This window comes from Anomaloglossus baeobatrachus, chromosome 2 (assembly GCF_048569485.1).
Source record: "Anomaloglossus baeobatrachus isolate aAnoBae1 chromosome 2, aAnoBae1.hap1, whole genome shotgun sequence".
Classification (NCBI taxonomy): domain Eukaryota; kingdom Metazoa; phylum Chordata; class Amphibia; order Anura; family Aromobatidae; genus Anomaloglossus; species Anomaloglossus baeobatrachus.
In genome coordinates this window covers 441,639,925-441,656,923 of record NC_134354.1, presented here as the reverse complement: position 1 = coordinate 441,656,923, position 16,999 = coordinate 441,639,925, and the positions used below count along the sequence as shown (strand labels likewise).

At 47.2% G+C, this 16,999-nt stretch overlaps 1 protein-coding gene across 1 annotated transcript in view; it reads left to right on the top strand.

Moving 5' to 3' along the window:
* Positions 1-16,999, top strand: part of LOC142290244 (uroplakin-3b-like) — a 104,181-nt gene that overhangs the window by 72,514 nt on the left and 14,668 nt on the right. The window contains exons 3-6 of the mRNA XM_075334194.1: positions 3,612-3,755; positions 3,848-4,052; positions 7,475-7,554; positions 10,781-10,910. Coding sequence (XP_075190309.1) covers positions 3,612-3,755; positions 3,848-4,052; positions 7,475-7,554; positions 10,781-10,910 — 559 coding nt within the window. The remainder of the gene's footprint in view (positions 1-3,611; positions 3,756-3,847; positions 4,053-7,474; positions 7,555-10,780; positions 10,911-16,999) is intronic.

The window sequence follows — 16,999 nt, the reverse complement described above, 5'->3', positions numbered from 1 at the left end:
TAAACTGGACATCTCTGGTCCATACCAGTGACATCACAAGTCACAATAGAAATGCAATAATTTCATGCCATATTGATAGCAGTCTACTGTTAACACATTCCACAGATACTGTATATTATTATTATTATTTATTATTATAGCGCCATTTATTCCATGGCGCTTTACAAGTGAAAGGGTATACGTACAACAATCATTAACAGTACATAACAGACTGGTACAGGAGGAGAGAGGACCCTGCCCGCGAGGGCTTACAGTCTACAGGGAATGGGTGATGGTACAATAGGTGAGTATATCTGTCATTGGGGAATACAATAACTTCTGTGGGTTTAGGCGTCGTGATTTTGACAATAAAAAAACACAGAAAGGCAATATCAACCCAAATTATGGATATATCATAATGATGTTTGGTTTGTCTAGGATGTTAAATGTATACTTAGAAATATGGCGGTCATATTATTACACTATGAGGTTCCGTGGGAAATATATGGCATAAAGTACATTTATGCTTTGCACCCATCTTTCCTTGCATATTATTAGCCATCCACCTCTCACCTGACCAGGAGGACGGGAGAGGGGAGGAGATGAAGATGGGATCCAGAAAAGCTCATTGTCAGACCCAGAAGAGACCATGTGAATTTTAGATCTGTCTAAATTTACCCATAACGTCGAAGGGGGAAAATATATCCTGGATGGGACCGAGCGGATCCGGAACTGTAAAAGTCCGGATCCGCGCGGTTTCAACACTATCTGGGTGCCAGACCCAGGCACGGGATTCCGGGTGCCCCATCCAGATTCGGCAATTAAAGTAAAAATAAACAAAACAACAAATAAGCGTCAGTTTCTTACCGAGACTCGGTGTAATGGCGGCACACTGCTTCCGGGTCGCGCATTCACTTTCTCTACTGTCCATCGCATACACACAGCTTTCCGTGTTTTCCCCGCCCACCAGTCGTCCTCTCATCTGTGATTGGTTACATGCTGATTTTCCCCCAGCCTGTGACAGTATCTGCCTGCAGTCATCGCTTATTTCAGCTCAGTAATAGGCTATCTGATAGACGTCTATGCCATCACAAACCTAGGGCTTAGTAGCAGCTGTGCGCTGTTATTAACACCTTACTACCCCGATTGCCACCACACCAGGGCAACGGGAAGGGCCGGTATCGCATCGGGATTGTCACATCTATTAGATGCAGCAATACACCAGCCCCCAGCCGGCGTTATCATGGCTGGGGATAAAAATTGGTGGGGACTGCACATCATTTTTTTTTTTAAATTATTTATTTAAATAAAAAAAGTTGCATGCGGTTTTTCTTAGGCCACAGTCACAGTTGCAAGGGACTCCTGCGAGTCTGACTTTGCAGCACAGCCACGCACACTTCTGACAGGAGCGTGCATGTGTTTCTAGGTACATGCATGATCATGTTTAGACAGCGGCAGGTGGTGCCAGTTGATGTCATGGCAGACCCGCACGAATCTAACATCGCAGCACAGCCACACACTTCTGACAGGAGCATGTGTTTCTAGGTACATGCACGCTCATGTTCAAACAGCGGCAGGCTGTGCCGGGTGATGTCATGTCAGACCTGCACGAGTCTGACATCACCGACACAGCAGCACTCTTCTGACAGGAGCGCAGACACTTGCACTGCTTTCCCCGCCGTCCTCTCATCTGTGATTGGTTGCAGACAGACATGCCCCCAGCCTGTGACAGTCTCTGCTGTAGTCATCGCTCATCGCGGCTCAGTCATAGGCTACACTCAGAGCTGGCAGTCTTCTCTATGGCTGCTAGCTGTGAGATGTAGCAAAGCTGGATGTGTCATCATGGGACCTCGTGTGGATTACACTGGAGCTGCAGGGTGTTGGGGGTTAATAAAGAGGTGAAGGAGAGTGTGTTTTGTACTTTAGTCCAAATAAAGGATTTTTCTCTGTGTGTGCTTATTTATATTCACTTACAGTTTTGTGATGCAGGTATCTGATAGACGCCTGTGCCATCACAAACCTAGGGCTTAGTAGCAGCTATGCAATGCTATTAACCCCTTATTACCTCGATTGGCACCGCATCAGGCCAACAGGAAGGGCCAGTAATGCACCGGGATTGTCACATCTAATAGATGTGACAATACCAGGTGGCTGCGGGCTGGGAATACCAGCCCCCAAATGGCATTATCATGGCTGGGGATGAAAATTGGGGGGGACTGCACGTTGTTTTTTTTTTTTTAAATATTTATTTAAATAAATAAAAAAAAAAGCCGGAGTCACACTTGCGAGGGATACTGTTACCGGAGTAACAGTATCCCTCGCAAGTGTGACAGCGACTTCTGCTCCGATCGCCAGGCGACGCCATGTTCCTGCCGTGGATGGTGCTGGTGATGGGAGAGAAGTCGATGCCAGCGGCACCAGTGGGCGCATGCTCCGATCATCCACTGAGCTGGGTTAGCTTGGGATCTGCAGTACCGCTGGCTGACTGTGGGTGGCATGTGTCTTCCAGCTGAAGTTGCCAGCGTTCAGTTACAGCCAATGGGAAGACACCACACCCTTCTTATTTCCCCTCCTGTCACATGATTACTGCCAGATATAGTTCTGATTTTCCTGGCTCCTGTTACGTCTTAGTCTGTTGGTGATTCCTGTGTTGACTTCTGCGTGTTTTGACTACCCTTCTGCCTACTGTTTTTGTACCTTACTGCCCGACCCAGATCTGACCTCTGCTACGATTGCTGACTAAGTTACTGCCTGCCGATTCTGTCCCTGTTCCGCAATTCCTGGTTTGACCCTGCCTGACTACTACTCTCATCGGACTGCAGCCTTCCACAGGTAGTGATCTCCAGTTCCCTGTGTAATTCCAAATCCCTGTATAGGGGTTAAAGGGTTTCAGGGTTCTGGGGGTCCTACTTGGTGAGTGGCTTCCCTCTAGCCTCCCCTTTACAGCCCATCTGAGTCTGTGGATCCAGGCAGGCGTTACAGATACACTACTTTCCCCGCCCATCGGCCGTCCTGGCGCCTGTGATTGGGTGCGTTCAGCTGACACACTGCTACTCAGTGTGGGGGCGTGTCTATCTGAAACCAATTACACGTGCCAGTGGGCGGGCAAAGTATGGAAAATTGAATTGTCGGCTCCGGAAGGGAAAAGTGTGACCCGGAAGGAGTGTGCCGCCATGACACAGCCTCAACTACCCCCTATCCCCTCCACAAACACTTTTAATCTCTGGATTCCGTTCTCCATTGACTTATATGGGCGCCAGATTCCGGAGCGGATCGGACTCCTTTTAAAATCTGTCTGTGATCCGCCGGGTGGGTTCGATCAACTCTAATCCTGGATGTAATGCCCTGAGTATACAAGACGTGTACCTGTGTGATGAAAGCTGTATATGTGTGTACCAGTGTGTGACCTAAGAAAATGATGAGTGGTGGCAGCAAGAAGTGGGTGTGGATGTGTACACAGGTGAGTGGGAGCAGCAGGGTTGTCCTTTTCAGTCACAGTATGCAAAAACCTTAACTAGCATTATAAATGTGTTTTAAAAAGTATTGATGTAGGCCGATTTTTCTGATTATAATATCGTTGTGGTGTAACTTTATGAAAGATAAGATGTTTATCTCTGTTTTATACTTTTCAGATTATACCTCTTATATCCCACAACTGGCTAGCACATCTTTGCAAGGAAGGTTAACAGCTACAACATTTATTCTGTCCAAACCAAAGTGCATCTTTAACTCAGCCCCAACTAATAATGTATGGATAGTTATTGCTAACGATGGAGGTAAAAAATCATTGTACTCAATAGCAATTACAATACTGTAATTTTTTTTTTACTTTAGTTGTTTTCTTATTGTCATGTTTCCTTCCCTGTAGTACAATTGAATGACAGTAACTTGATAAACAAAGATGCTATGTTTTCTACATTTTCAACCTTGGGGTATTATCACACCCTTACCGCCACTGTGCAATCATATACCTGTGATAACAATCCTGAATACATTCGAATTGGTAGTGATACATCCTGTTTTGCCAACTCTGACAGCTGCAATCCACCTTTAACTTTACCCGGCCCATACCGGTAAGTACAGACTGTTTAAGTATACCTATTGTTTCAGATAACTATTCTAAATAAGCTGTTTTGTGTACAATAGTGATGAGCGAGCGTGCTTGCACTGCTTGATACTCGTTCAACAGTCGTTACTCAATCAAGTATTGCATTTGCTCAATCGAAAGCTCAGGTCTTCATTCCACGTTTTGTGGCTATTAGGCATGCTAGGATTTCCTGCCATATACGGTAGCCATGTTGGATACTGACATTACTCTGATTGGCCGGCCACATTGCGTCATTGGGTCTTATATGAGATAGTGTTTAGCTTGGTTAAACCTAATAAATAAATTAATAAATACAATGGCTCTGGGTCCCTCCTATTTTTGAGCACCAAGCAAGGTAAAGCAGGTTATTTGGCCTTTCCCATCCTAAAAATACCAACCCACAGCTGCTCCAGAATTGGCGCATCACATTAGATGCGCCAATTCTGGAGCTTTGCCCCCATTCTTCCCTATTGCTCTGGTGTGTTAGCAATTGGGGTAATGGCTTATGGGGTTGATGTCAGCTGTGAACTGTCAGCTGGCATCAAGCCCAGGGATTATTAATGTAGAGGTGTCAATCAGTCACCCCCATTACCCGCAGTAAGTGTAAAGGGAAAAAAAACACAGAAAAAATGCTCATTTGAATAAAAACTGCCTCACACTATCCCTTGCTCAGCAATTTATTATTTTAAAAAAATCCATGAAGCTCCTACATAATTCATGGTGTACCATGACGTCCCATGAATCATACTGCAAACTATGGAGCTTTATTCAGACTAATAATACTAGCCCACACCTGTCTGCTTTACCTTTGCTGGTTATCAAAAACAGGGGAACCCAAAGTTATTTTTTAAAATTATTTATTTGCTTCCTAGCATTGACCTGGGAGTCAGAGATGCATCTAGGTGTCTTCCTCATGCTGTTTTCACTACATTTAGGTGCATCTATTTCAGTGATTTTCTCACCTCCCCAGCCCTCCTAGGGGGATCTGCCCAGAAAAATGCTCGAGTTCCCCATTGACTTCCATTACACTCATTACTCGAATTGAGCTCATCCAAGCATCAATACCATTTTCATCCACAATTTTAGATTGGTTTCTGACTTACTTATCCGTGTGCTATCTATTTGTTACAGCTATTAATCACTTACAGGATGATTTACCAATGCTTCAGAATTGCAATGTAGTAGTAAAAATCAGATGCCATACTGTGGAATCCAATTTGTTTTTTGCACTCACAGCCTTGAATGGGTGAGTCTCATCTGATTTTAGAGTCAAATCTCAGAAATTAAAAACTAAACCACAAAGAGAGGAATTAAATTTTCCCCAAAAAATTCAGAAAAATTCACAGAAACAAAGGGCAACAGTCTTTACCTGCCGAGGCCACAGAATCAAATCCACAAACAGGACTGTTAGAACATTCTGTGGCCTGGGCAGGTAAACACCATTGCCCTTTGTTTCTGTGAATTTTTCAAATCTCAGAATGCTGCAATTGTTTTAGTGAAAATAATTGGTCATCTGCACTGACTCATTCAATAACTTTGGTCCAAATGCTGTCTGATTAGAAATTGGAAAGCACTAGGGATGATCGAATACCTAAAATATTCGGCTACGCCCATATTTGACGAATAGGTCGCAGCTATTCGACTATTTGCGAATATTCGATGTGCAATGTAAGTCTATGGGAAACCCGAATAGTTGACAAATAGCAACTATTCGGGCTTCCCATAGACTTACATTGCACATCGAATATTCGCATAGCAGTGACCTATTCGTCGAATATTCGCGAAGCCAAATATTGCCAAATATTTGTGATATTTGATCGTCCCTAGAAAGCACTCATCCGATTTACATGTGTGACCGTAGCCTTAAATTAATTAACAGAGATGTGTTTTATTTACTTCAATTAAAAACACCCGTAAAAGGTGAAATTCTCTCTCTGCATATTTTATTGCAAAAATGTCTGCAAAAAAAATAAAAAATTGGTTCCATCCATCTGAACCTTCTGAAAATATATACATTTAGTAAATATAGAATGTCTGAGTGTACAGTATTTGTTCAGGTAGCAGATTTGGTGTGGATTTTCTGCAGCATATCCAGATTGCAGCTGTGTGAATTTTGCACAGAATTTCATCCAATACACTGGATAGGATGAAGTCTTCAATCAATTTTACATAAAGAGTTACTATGCTGTTATTTTACAATCTGCACTGTGGGTTACTTTCCACAGTGAAATTTTAGGCAATATGGAGATATTAGTATCTTAGCAATATGAGCTCTTGCATATGACCATATAAAAGCTCATCTTTATATACAGCCATTGGAGCAGGTCTGTGAGCCCTCTATATATTGTTCAGGTATCATAAATAAAAAAATTCTTGTATGCTTCATTGGACGCCATTTGTTTAGTGCTTTTTTTCCCCATAAAGCTCTGGAGCTTTGTTGCAACCATGCCCTTTGTACAGGCTTTGTGTATATGAGCCGACTTGTCATTTCCAGTACACTATATCCCTGTAAGGGCTTTACACCCGTGAAACATGAACCATGTCCGTTTAACCAACAATTAGATTGCTGAGTCTCTTGATCTGAACTAACTACTTAATATATAATTATGAGGCTAAAAGGAACTGAAAGACAAAGAAATGAAAATAGGATCTTATCCAGGTGTGAAGCAAGAGGTGAAACACAGAGGAGGCTCACCTTGACAGGTTGTGAGAGTCACAACCATTGGCAGGCGTATATAAGACAGGGCTGCTGCAGCCCCACGTGGAGGTAGATGGTAAATTGATGATGAAAGGGTTAATGCCACACTGCCATGAAGGAAAAGACAATCCAAGGATACCTAAATGGTAATTTATTGAACAACGCGTTTCCGAGATTCAGTCTCCTTCATCAGGTCAAAATCACAACATGATTTTGACCTGATGAAGGAGGCTGAGTCTCGGAAATGCATTGTCCAATTAATCACCATTGAGGTATCCTTGGATTGTCTTTTCCTTCACGGCAGGGCGGCATTAACCCTTTCATCACTGCTCTGCAGTCTATATATAGTTATGAAGCATATGTACGGTCAGGTGTTTTCAGGGTGGTCCAAAGGGAGTAACACATCCTTGGTGCAACCTGTGCAGTTGGACAGGGGCCCTGGAGGCAAAAGTGCCGCACTTTTACCTCCAAAGCAGATGGAATTTGGCATTACGATGAGCTATTGGAGTGCGAAGGGCCCATATTTTGTTCTTTCACAGAGGTCCTCTTCTGTCTGCATTAGCCACTGGCACAGACTTAATGAAATCGGTGTTAGATTGAGGAGACTTGACAGCAAAAGTTACTTGGTGAATAAAACAGTAGACCGTTTAGAAAATCAGAAAATGATCAAAAGTACAATAAATAACTGTGTATTTTTGTGTGTTTTTTAGCGTTATATTTGTTGTTTTGAATTCTACTGGTGCATTGGTGGATAAAACTGGTTGGTCTGGCCCAATCACACTTCGACAAGGTAATGCAAAATATGTATATTTAAAAAAAAAAAATAAATAAAAAATTATATTTAATGTAAGACTCCTTTCACATCACATTAGAACGCTATGTTTGACACATTCACTGGTAAACCATTTTTAACATGTGTGGCTGCCTATAAAGTGGCATATATCTCAGCTTCCTGTAGGATGTATTCAGGGCCGACATATCATTGGTGCAACCTCTGCAGCCGCACAGGGGCCAAAGAGATTACGGGGGCCCATTGCAACCTTCAAAGCAGGTAGAATTGTGCATTTTGATGAGCCTTTAGGCTGCAAAGGGCCCATATATTGTTCTTACACAGAAGCTCTTTTTATGTCCCGCCAGTGGGAGATATATATATATATACATATATATATATATATATATATATATATATATATATATATATATATTAGTACAGACCAAAAGTTGGGAAACACCTTCTCATTCAAAAAGTTTTCTTTATTTTCATGACTCTGAAAATTGTAGATTCACATTGAAGGCATCAAAACTATGAATTAACACATGTGGAATGAAATACTTAACAAAAAAGTGTGAAACAACTGAAAATATGTCTTATATTCTAGGTTCTTCAAAGTAGCCACCTTTTGCTTTGATTACTGCTTTGCACACTCTTGGCATTCTCTTGATGAGCTTCAAGAGGTAGTCACCGGAAATGGTCTTCCAACAGTCTTGAAGGAGTCCCCAGAGATGCTTAGCACTTGTTGGCCCTTTTGCCTTCACTCTGCGGTCCAGCTCACCCCAAACCATCTCGATTGGGTTCAGGTCTGGTGACTGGAGGCCAGGTCATCTGGCGTAGCACCCCTTCTTATTCAAATAGCCCTTACACAACCTGGAGGTGTGTTTGGGGTCATTCTCCTGTTGAAAAATAAATGATGGTACAGCTAAACACAAACCGGATCGAATAGCATGCCGCTGCAAGATGCTGTGGTAGCCATGCTGGTTCTGTATGCCTTTAATTTTGAATAAATCCCCAACAGTGTCACCAGCAAAGCACCCCCACACCATCACACCTCCTCCTCCATGCTTCACGACAGGAACCAGCCATGAAGAGTCCATCCATTCACCTTTTCTGTGTTGCACAAAGACATGGTGGCTGGATCCAAAGATCTCAAATTTGAACTCATCAGACCAAAGTAGAGATTTCCACTGGTCTAATGTCCATTCCTTGTGTTCTTTAGCCCAAAAAAGTCTCTTCTGCTTGTTGCCTGTCCTAAGCAGTGGTTTTCTAGCAGCTATTTTAGCATGAAGGCCTGCTGCACAAAGTCTCCTCTTAACAGTTGTTCTAGAGATGTGTCTGCTGCTAGAACTCTGTGTGGCATTGACCTGGTCTCTAATCTTAGCTGCTGTTAACTTGTGATTTCTGAGGCTGGTGACTCGGATAAACTTATCCTCCAGCAGAGGTGACTCTTGGTCCTACTTTTCTGGGGCGGTCCTCATGTGAGCCAGTTTCTTTGCAGCATTTGATGGTTTTTGCCACTGCACTTGGGGACACTTTCAAAGTTTTCCTAATTTTTCGGACTGACTGGCCTTCATTTCTTAAAGTAATGATGGCCACTCATTTTTCTTTATTTAGCTGCTTTTTTCTTGCCCTACTACAAATTCTAAAGGCTGCTTTACACCAGACAATCTATCGTGCGATAGATCGTCGGGGTCACGGTTTTTGTGACGCACATCCGGCATCGCTGGCGATGCCGGCCTGTGTGACACCTCCTAGCGACGCAGTATCGCTCACAAATCGTGAGTCGTGTACTGCTCGCTAGGTTCCATAATATCGTTTAATTTAGTTGTTCATCGTTTCCGGGGTAGCACACGTCGCTCCGTGTGACACCCCGGGAACGATGAACAGCAGCTCACCTGCGTCACGCGGCCGCCGCCGGCTATGTGAAGGAAGGAGGTGGACGGGATGTTTACGTCCCGCTCATCTCCGCCCCTCCGCTTCCATTGGCCGGCGGCCGTGTGATGTCGCTGTGACGCCGAACATCCCTCCCACTCCAGGAAGTGGACGTTCACCGCCCACAGCAAGGTCGCAGGAGAGGTAAGTATGTGTGACGGGGGTTACTGACTTTGTGCGACACGGGCAGCGATTTGCCCGTGACGCAAAAAGGACGGGGGCGGGTACGATCGATTGTGAAATCGCACAATCGGTCGTACCATGTAAAGCAGCCTTTACAGTCTATTCAGTAGGACTATCAGCTGTGTATCCACCAGATTTCTACACAACACAACTGATGGTCCCAACCCCATTTATAAAGCAAGGAATCCTACTTATTAAACCTGACATGGCACACCTGTGAAGTGAAAACCATTTCCGGTGACTACCTCTTGAAGCTCATCAACAGAATGCCAAGAGTGTGCAAAGCAGTAATCAAAGCAAAAGGTGGCTACTTTGAACAACCTAGAATATAAGACATATTTTCAGTTGTTTCACATTTTTTTGTTAAGTATTTCATTCCACATGTGTTAATTCATAGTTTGGATGCCTTCAATGTGAATCTACAATTTTCAGAGTCATGAAAATAAAGAAAACTCTTTGAATGAGATGTGTCCAAACTTTTGGTCTGTACAGTATCTATATAAAAAACATCCGCACATGGTATACTTACAAAACCCAATTATAATGCCGCAACAACCACACACTATTAGCACTGAAATGCTTTTACATATGACATAGGATATAGTTATTTTAAATAGACTTCCAGCCGTCTCATCAAGAAAATCTTCTCCTGTGTCTAGACATATTTATATTTTATAGACTCCTTAATGCAAGTTTGCCCAACCTTTTCTGGGCATAGGGCCACACTGCCATATTAAATCACTGAACCTTCTTACAGGTCCAAGTTCTACTTATAGGACTCCCACCTATCAGGATAATGGGGGTCCTCGTCTTCCCTAATCAGCTCTTTAAAGAGGAGACAATTTGCATGTGGATCTCGCTAATAAAAAATAAAAACATTGTGCTAACACCCTGAGCTCCCTAAAATTACAGTTTAGAGAGCTGATGGCATAGACTGCCAACTCCCTAATTTACATGCTCTTTTCTGGAGTGAACAATCAGAGGTGAAGACACCACATTTTCTTTAGATAATGGAGATCCAGAGATGTCTGCACAGTACACCATTCATATTTTGCTTTATTAATGTGATTTCTAGCAAAAACATATATACTCACAATCACTTTTGTAATCTTTCTGTGCTAAACAGGAAAGTCGTCATCAGTACTTGATACGTGGCCAGGAAGACGGAGCGGTGGAATGATTGTCATTACCTCCATCCTTTCAGTCCTACTGGCTACCTTTCTGGTTTGTCTAATTGGGACTTTTATTGTAGGAAGGTAAATAACGACTTCATACTCAATAACACAACATATATGTAATGGTAATATACTGTATATGTCATGGGGTCACAATTTTGTAGCTATCACCTGGAACTAAGCTGGGTGTAATTCAAAATATAGATGAATGGAAAATTATATCGTGATAGAAAGGACTGTAAGACTCTCAAAATCGGGAGTATAATTTGACAAAAGTTAGAGGTACAGATGGGCGAACCTGCAGATTCGCCGGGTCAGTACAGACTTACAAAAAAACGGCCAACTCTGGATTGGAGTTGACCTGAACTTGAGGCCAGACCCTGAACCACATATACGTCTAAAAGGGCTAGGGGACTGCAAAAGGAGTCAAAATGAGGATTAAAGCAGAACAATTATACTTACCGAGTTTCCGCACAGCTGTCACACTGTTTCCGGGTCTGCTCATTAAATCATATGAATATTCACTGCTTCCCCCACCTACCCTCTGTGACAGCATCTGTGATTGGTTGCAGTCAGACTCCACCCCCACCCTCTGTGCTGGCGTCTGTGATTAATTGCCCTCATACTAGCTGTCTGGGTCCCCAAAGTGTAAAAATAAATAAATAATTGGAAAAATGGCATAGGGTTCCCATATTTTGATACCCATAGCAAATAAAGCAGACAGCTGGAGGCTACAGCCCCTTTATGTGCTTTATCTTGGCTGTGTATCAAATATGAAGGGGCCCACACAGGATTTTTAAATTATTTAAAGAGGACTAACTAGCAAGAGTTTGCTATATGAGGTAAAGGCAGTGCCATACAGGCAGTAAGATGCAGAATCCAGGCATACCTGTTATAGAAAGATTGGATGCTTAGTTGATTAAATATCTCAATCAAAGTTGCAGAAATGCACCGCACTCTGATTGATGTGTGCAACACGGGCGGGTCTTTGTGGTCCTCGTGTTTATTCCTCTTCCTGGACCTGGAAGCAGTGTGACAGCCGTGAAAACTCGGTAAGTATAATTGTTCTGCTTTAATCCACCTTTTGCTTCCTTTTGCAGCCTACTAGCCCATTACTCAGGTCGCCAAACCCAAACAGTAATACGGATTTTCCTGAGCAGTCCGTAATCTGGGTCCATGCATGGAGACTATGTGTCCAGTACAGACCACGACTTTACAGTTTGGATTCTCCCATTACTAGTTAGAGGTTAAGACAAAGGACAAAATTACTATGGAGTACCAATGGGTTGTCTTGGGAGCTTGAGGTCCAATAAATACACTCTTGTTTGACATGCTGGTACTCTATTAAAGGGAATCTGTCAGCAGGTTTTTGATATGTAATCTGAAAGCAGCATGATGTAGCGGCTGAGATTCTGATTCCAGTGATGTATCACTTACTGGACTGTTTGGTACAATTTTGATAGAATCCCTCTTTTCTCTGCTGTAGATATAGCAGCTCATTCACCTTTTTTTAGAACCCTAGAACCCCGCCCAAACTCATGATTAGCAGCTTCCTGTGTACACTGTGCATTGTTAGCAAGCTGCCTATAAGTAGGGGTGAGGTTACACAGATTAGCTGGACCGTCGTGTGTAAAATGTTGGTCGAGCTCCTACACCTAAAGACACTGATGTGTGCTTTTTTCATATACAGTCAGGGCTGTATTTTGCCTTCGTGCTGCCCTAGGCACTTTAAGTGGTCGCGCCCCTTAGTGACAACATAACACTGAGTTTTCGCACACGACATCTGTTTAAGGCAGATCTACTCTGTAAAACACTTGAAAAAGTATCAATGAGAAACGAAGGGCACTAACCCCCCCCCCCATGACATCAAAACATAGCATGAGTATAAAATATTTCCACCACACCGTCCCCACTTATATACTGTGACTGTCACACTGCCCCTAAAAAACTACACACTGCCCTCCTTTATAAATTATACCCACCACACCTTCCTCAATTATGAAATATGATCTGCACATTGACCTCACATCATGCTGCCCCCTCCTCACAATGTCCCATGCATGCTGCCCCCTCCTCACAATGTCCCATGCTTGCTGCCCCCTCCTCACAATGTCCCATGCATGCTGCCCCTCCTCACAATGTCCCATGCTTGCTGCCCCCTCCTCACAATGTCCCATGCTTGCTGCCCCCTCCTCACAGTGTCCCATGCTTGCTGCCCCCTCCTCACAATGTCCCATGCATGCTGCCCCCTCCTCACAATGTCCCATGCTTGCTGCCCCCTCCTCACAGTGTCCCATGCTTGCTGCCCCCTCCTCACAATGTCCCATGCTTGCTGCCCCCTCCTCACAATGTCCCATGCATGCTGCCCCCTCCTCACAATGTCCCATGCATGCTGCCCCCTCCTCCCAATGTCCCATGCATGCTGCCCCCTCCTCACAGTGTCCCATGCATGCTGCCCCCTCCTCACAATGTCCCATGCATGCTGCTCCCTCCTCACAGTTTCCCATGCATGCTGCCCCCTCCTCCCAATGTCCCATGCATGCTGCCCCCTCCTCACAGTGTCCCATGCATGCTGCCCCCTCCTCACAATGTCCCATGCATGCTGCCCCTCTCCATGAGCTCCTAATGCTGCCTTCCTCTTTTTCATAATGACACCTCCATGCTGCCCCATTCATCATACTAAGACCACCACACTAACGCTTATGCTGAGACACCCCTCCCACACACACACACACACACACACACACACACTACCCCACTCTTGATATTGACTCCCCTACATTGCTCCACTCCATACTGAGCCCACACATGCTGCCCCTTCTCCATAATGAGCTCCCAATGCTGCCCCCCTCTCATTCTGAGTCCTTACACTCCCCCGCCATCGATTTTGTCATTGCACTATCCCTCAACCCTTGTCCTCTGTCTCTAGGATTGACCCCTCTCTCCCATTCCCCCAGCAGCAGCCGCTCTCCCCCGCCTTCACCAGCAGCCTCTCCCCCAGCATCAGTCTCTCTCCCCCCAGCCCCCCCAGTATCAACCTCTCTCCCCCCAGCGTCCCCCAGCTTCAGCCTCTCTCCCCCCAGCCTCCCCCAGCATCAGCCTCTCTCCCCCAGCTTCCCCCAGCATCAGCCTCTCTGCCCCCAGCATCAGCCTCTCTGCCCCCAGCATCAGCCTCTCTTCTCCCAGCCTCCCCCAGCATCAGCCTCACTCCTCCCAGCCTCCCCCCTCACAGCCTCTCCCAGTATCAGCCTCCCCCAGCATCAGCATCTCTCCCACCAGCCCCCCCAGCATCAACCTCTCTCCCCCCAGCGTCCCCCAGCATCAACCTCTCTCCCCCCAGCATCCCCCAGCATCAACCTCTCTCCCCCCAGCATCCCCCAGCTTCAGCCTCTCTCCCCCCAGCGTCCCCCAGCTTCAGCCTCTCTCCCCCAGCGTCCCCTAGCATCAGCCTCTCTCCCCCAGCTTCCCCCAGCATCAGCCTCTCTCCCCCAGCTTCCCCCAGCATCAGCCTCTCTCCCCCAGCGTTCCCCAGCATCAGCCTCTCTGCCCCAGCTTCCCTCAGCATCAGCCTCTCTGCCCCCAGCATCAGCCTCTCTGCCCCCAGCATCAGCCTCACTCCTCCAAGCCTCCCCCAGCATCAGCCTCACTCCTCCCAGCCTCCCCCAGCATCAGCCCCCCCAGCATCAGCCTCCACCCTCCCAGCCTCCCCCAGCATCAGCCTCCTCCCTCCCAGCCTCCCCCCTCACAGCCTCCCCCAGCATCAGCCTCCCCCAGCATCAGCCTCCCCCAGCACCAGCTTCTCTCCTCCCAGCCTCCCTCAGCATCAGCCTCCCTCCTCCCAGCCTCCCCCCTCCCAGCCTCCCCCAGCATCAGCCTCCCCCAGCATCAGCCTCCCCCAGCATCAGCCTCTCTCCTCCCAGCCTCCCCCAGCATCAGCCTCCCTCAGCATCAGCCTCCCTCCTCCCAGCCTCCCCCGGCATCAGCCTCCCCCAGCATCAGCCTCCCCCCTCCTAGCCTCCCCCAGCATCAGCCTGTCTCTTCCCAGTCTCCCCCAGCATCAGCCTCCCGAAGCATTAGCCTCTCCCAGCATCAGCCTCCCCCAGCATCAGCCTCTTTCCTCCCAGCCTCCCCCAGCATCAGCCTCTCTCCTCCCAGCCTCCCCCAGCATCAGCCTCCCTCAGCATCAGCCTCTCTGCTCCGAGCCTCCCGAAGCATCAGCTTCTTCCAGCATCAGCCTCCCTCAGCATCAGCCTCTTTCCTCCCAGCCTCCCCACAGCATCAGCCTCTCTCCTCCCAGCCTCCCCCCTCCCAGACTCCCTCAGCATCAGCCTCCCTCCTCCCAGCCTCCCCCAGCATCAGCCTCCCTCCTCTCAGCCTCCCCCAGCATCAGCCTCCCCCAGCACCAGCCTCCCCCAGCATCAGCCTCTCTCCTCCCAGCCTCCCCCAGCATCAGCCTCCCTCAGCATCAGCCTCCCTCCTCCCAGCCTCCCCCAGCATCAGCCTCCCCCCATCCAGCCTCCCCCAGCATCAGCCTCTCTCAGCATCAGCCTCCCTCCTCCCAGCCTCCCCCAGCATCAGCCTCCCCCAATCCCAGCCTTCCACAACATCAGCCTCCCCCCTCCCAGCCTCCCCCAGCATCAGACTCTCTCCTCCCAGCCTCCCCCAGTATCCGCTTCTCTTCCCCCAAGTCTCCCCCAGTATCAGCCTCTCTCCTCCCACCCCATACGCAGATCTCCAGTCTGCATTAGAGACACCCCCACGCTCCTTATGAATCTTCAGCTCTGCGAGCACTTACCTGCTCCAGGGCCCGCCGTCATCTTCCTGGCTCACGTGAGTATCCTCTTCTGACACCGGCTTCCATCGCGGCGTCCTCTGCGGCGTCCTGCTGTGAGCTCTGCATGTGAAACCCACACAGCATTGGACGCAGGACAGAGGAAGGAGCTGATTGGCGCGCTTGTGACCCCGGAAGTGCAGGCGCCGGCAGTTCCGGGGTCAATCAGCTCTCTGTGCCCGGCCGCCACAGTTTGTCTGCATTCGCGTCTTAATTGACGCGGATACAAATAAATAAAGGTGCGCCTCTCCCCCCTCCCCCTCCGAAAATACAGCGGATTTAATGAATGTGTAAAAAAAAAAAAAAAATTTTTTTCGGGGGTCGCACGGACACTCGAAGTGAAGAGGGAGATATGTACAGGGGATTTGGAAGTTCGTGACGCCACCCACGGTGCGTGGTAAGATAGAGTATCACCACTGCTGTTGGGGAGCACGGTGGCGGTGGTATGGCAGCAAGGTGTCTAACCCCTCCGTGGGTAGGGGGTTGTGCCCCGGGGCCCAGTGATGATAGCGAAGGGGTGCGGTTGGGAAAGGAAAGGGTTTCTGCATACTCACTCAGTCCAAGAATACTGACACTGACAGCTTGTAAACCAGAATTCTGAGCACCGCTGCAGCAAGGAGGGAGCACGCTTGGATCCGAGCCCTTGGTGTTGCTTGTTAAACTGTGGCCTTTTCTGTGGCACCTTCTTCACTGTTTGGACTCTATAGTGTGGAACTAATCTGGTTCCGCTCACCCGTATGGCTAACGGAGTGAGCTTGCTCTCAGGGTTCACTCCTTGGGATTTGATGGACTGTGTTTTGGGAAAAGTCCTATCCCCTCGTTGCGCTAGTATCCTGATTTTGGAGTGGGTGAGGGATGAATCTTGAAGACTTCACCCCCATCGGGAAAATTACCAGGACGCTTGAAGCTACTTCCCGGCCTAGGGTCCACATACCCCGTCGTGCCCTGGTCCCTGCTCGGAGAGGCTCAAGGCCGCTGGCTGCCCTCCTCAGCAGTCCGTGCCCCTTGACACGATCCTTTGCGACCGGGGTTCTAGCTCCTACCAGGCCCAGACCAACGTCTGCCCCCAGTAGTCTTCAGGAGCCCTGCTCTAAACCGGTGACTTCTCCCTCTGAGAGTCACCACTCCACACTCCTACTCCTTCCACTCCTTTTTCACTTCTCCTGTCACTTTTCACTTTCCCCTTACCAACTCCCAAAGTGGCCAGCCCTATTCCCTTCAGCCCCCCCAATGGTTTGTCTGGAGGGTGTGGTGCAAAGTGTTCCTAGGGTTTTGACTGGCTCTGATCTTAGCAACACCAAAGAACAGGGATCCATAACCAAGGAGGATGCAGATACTG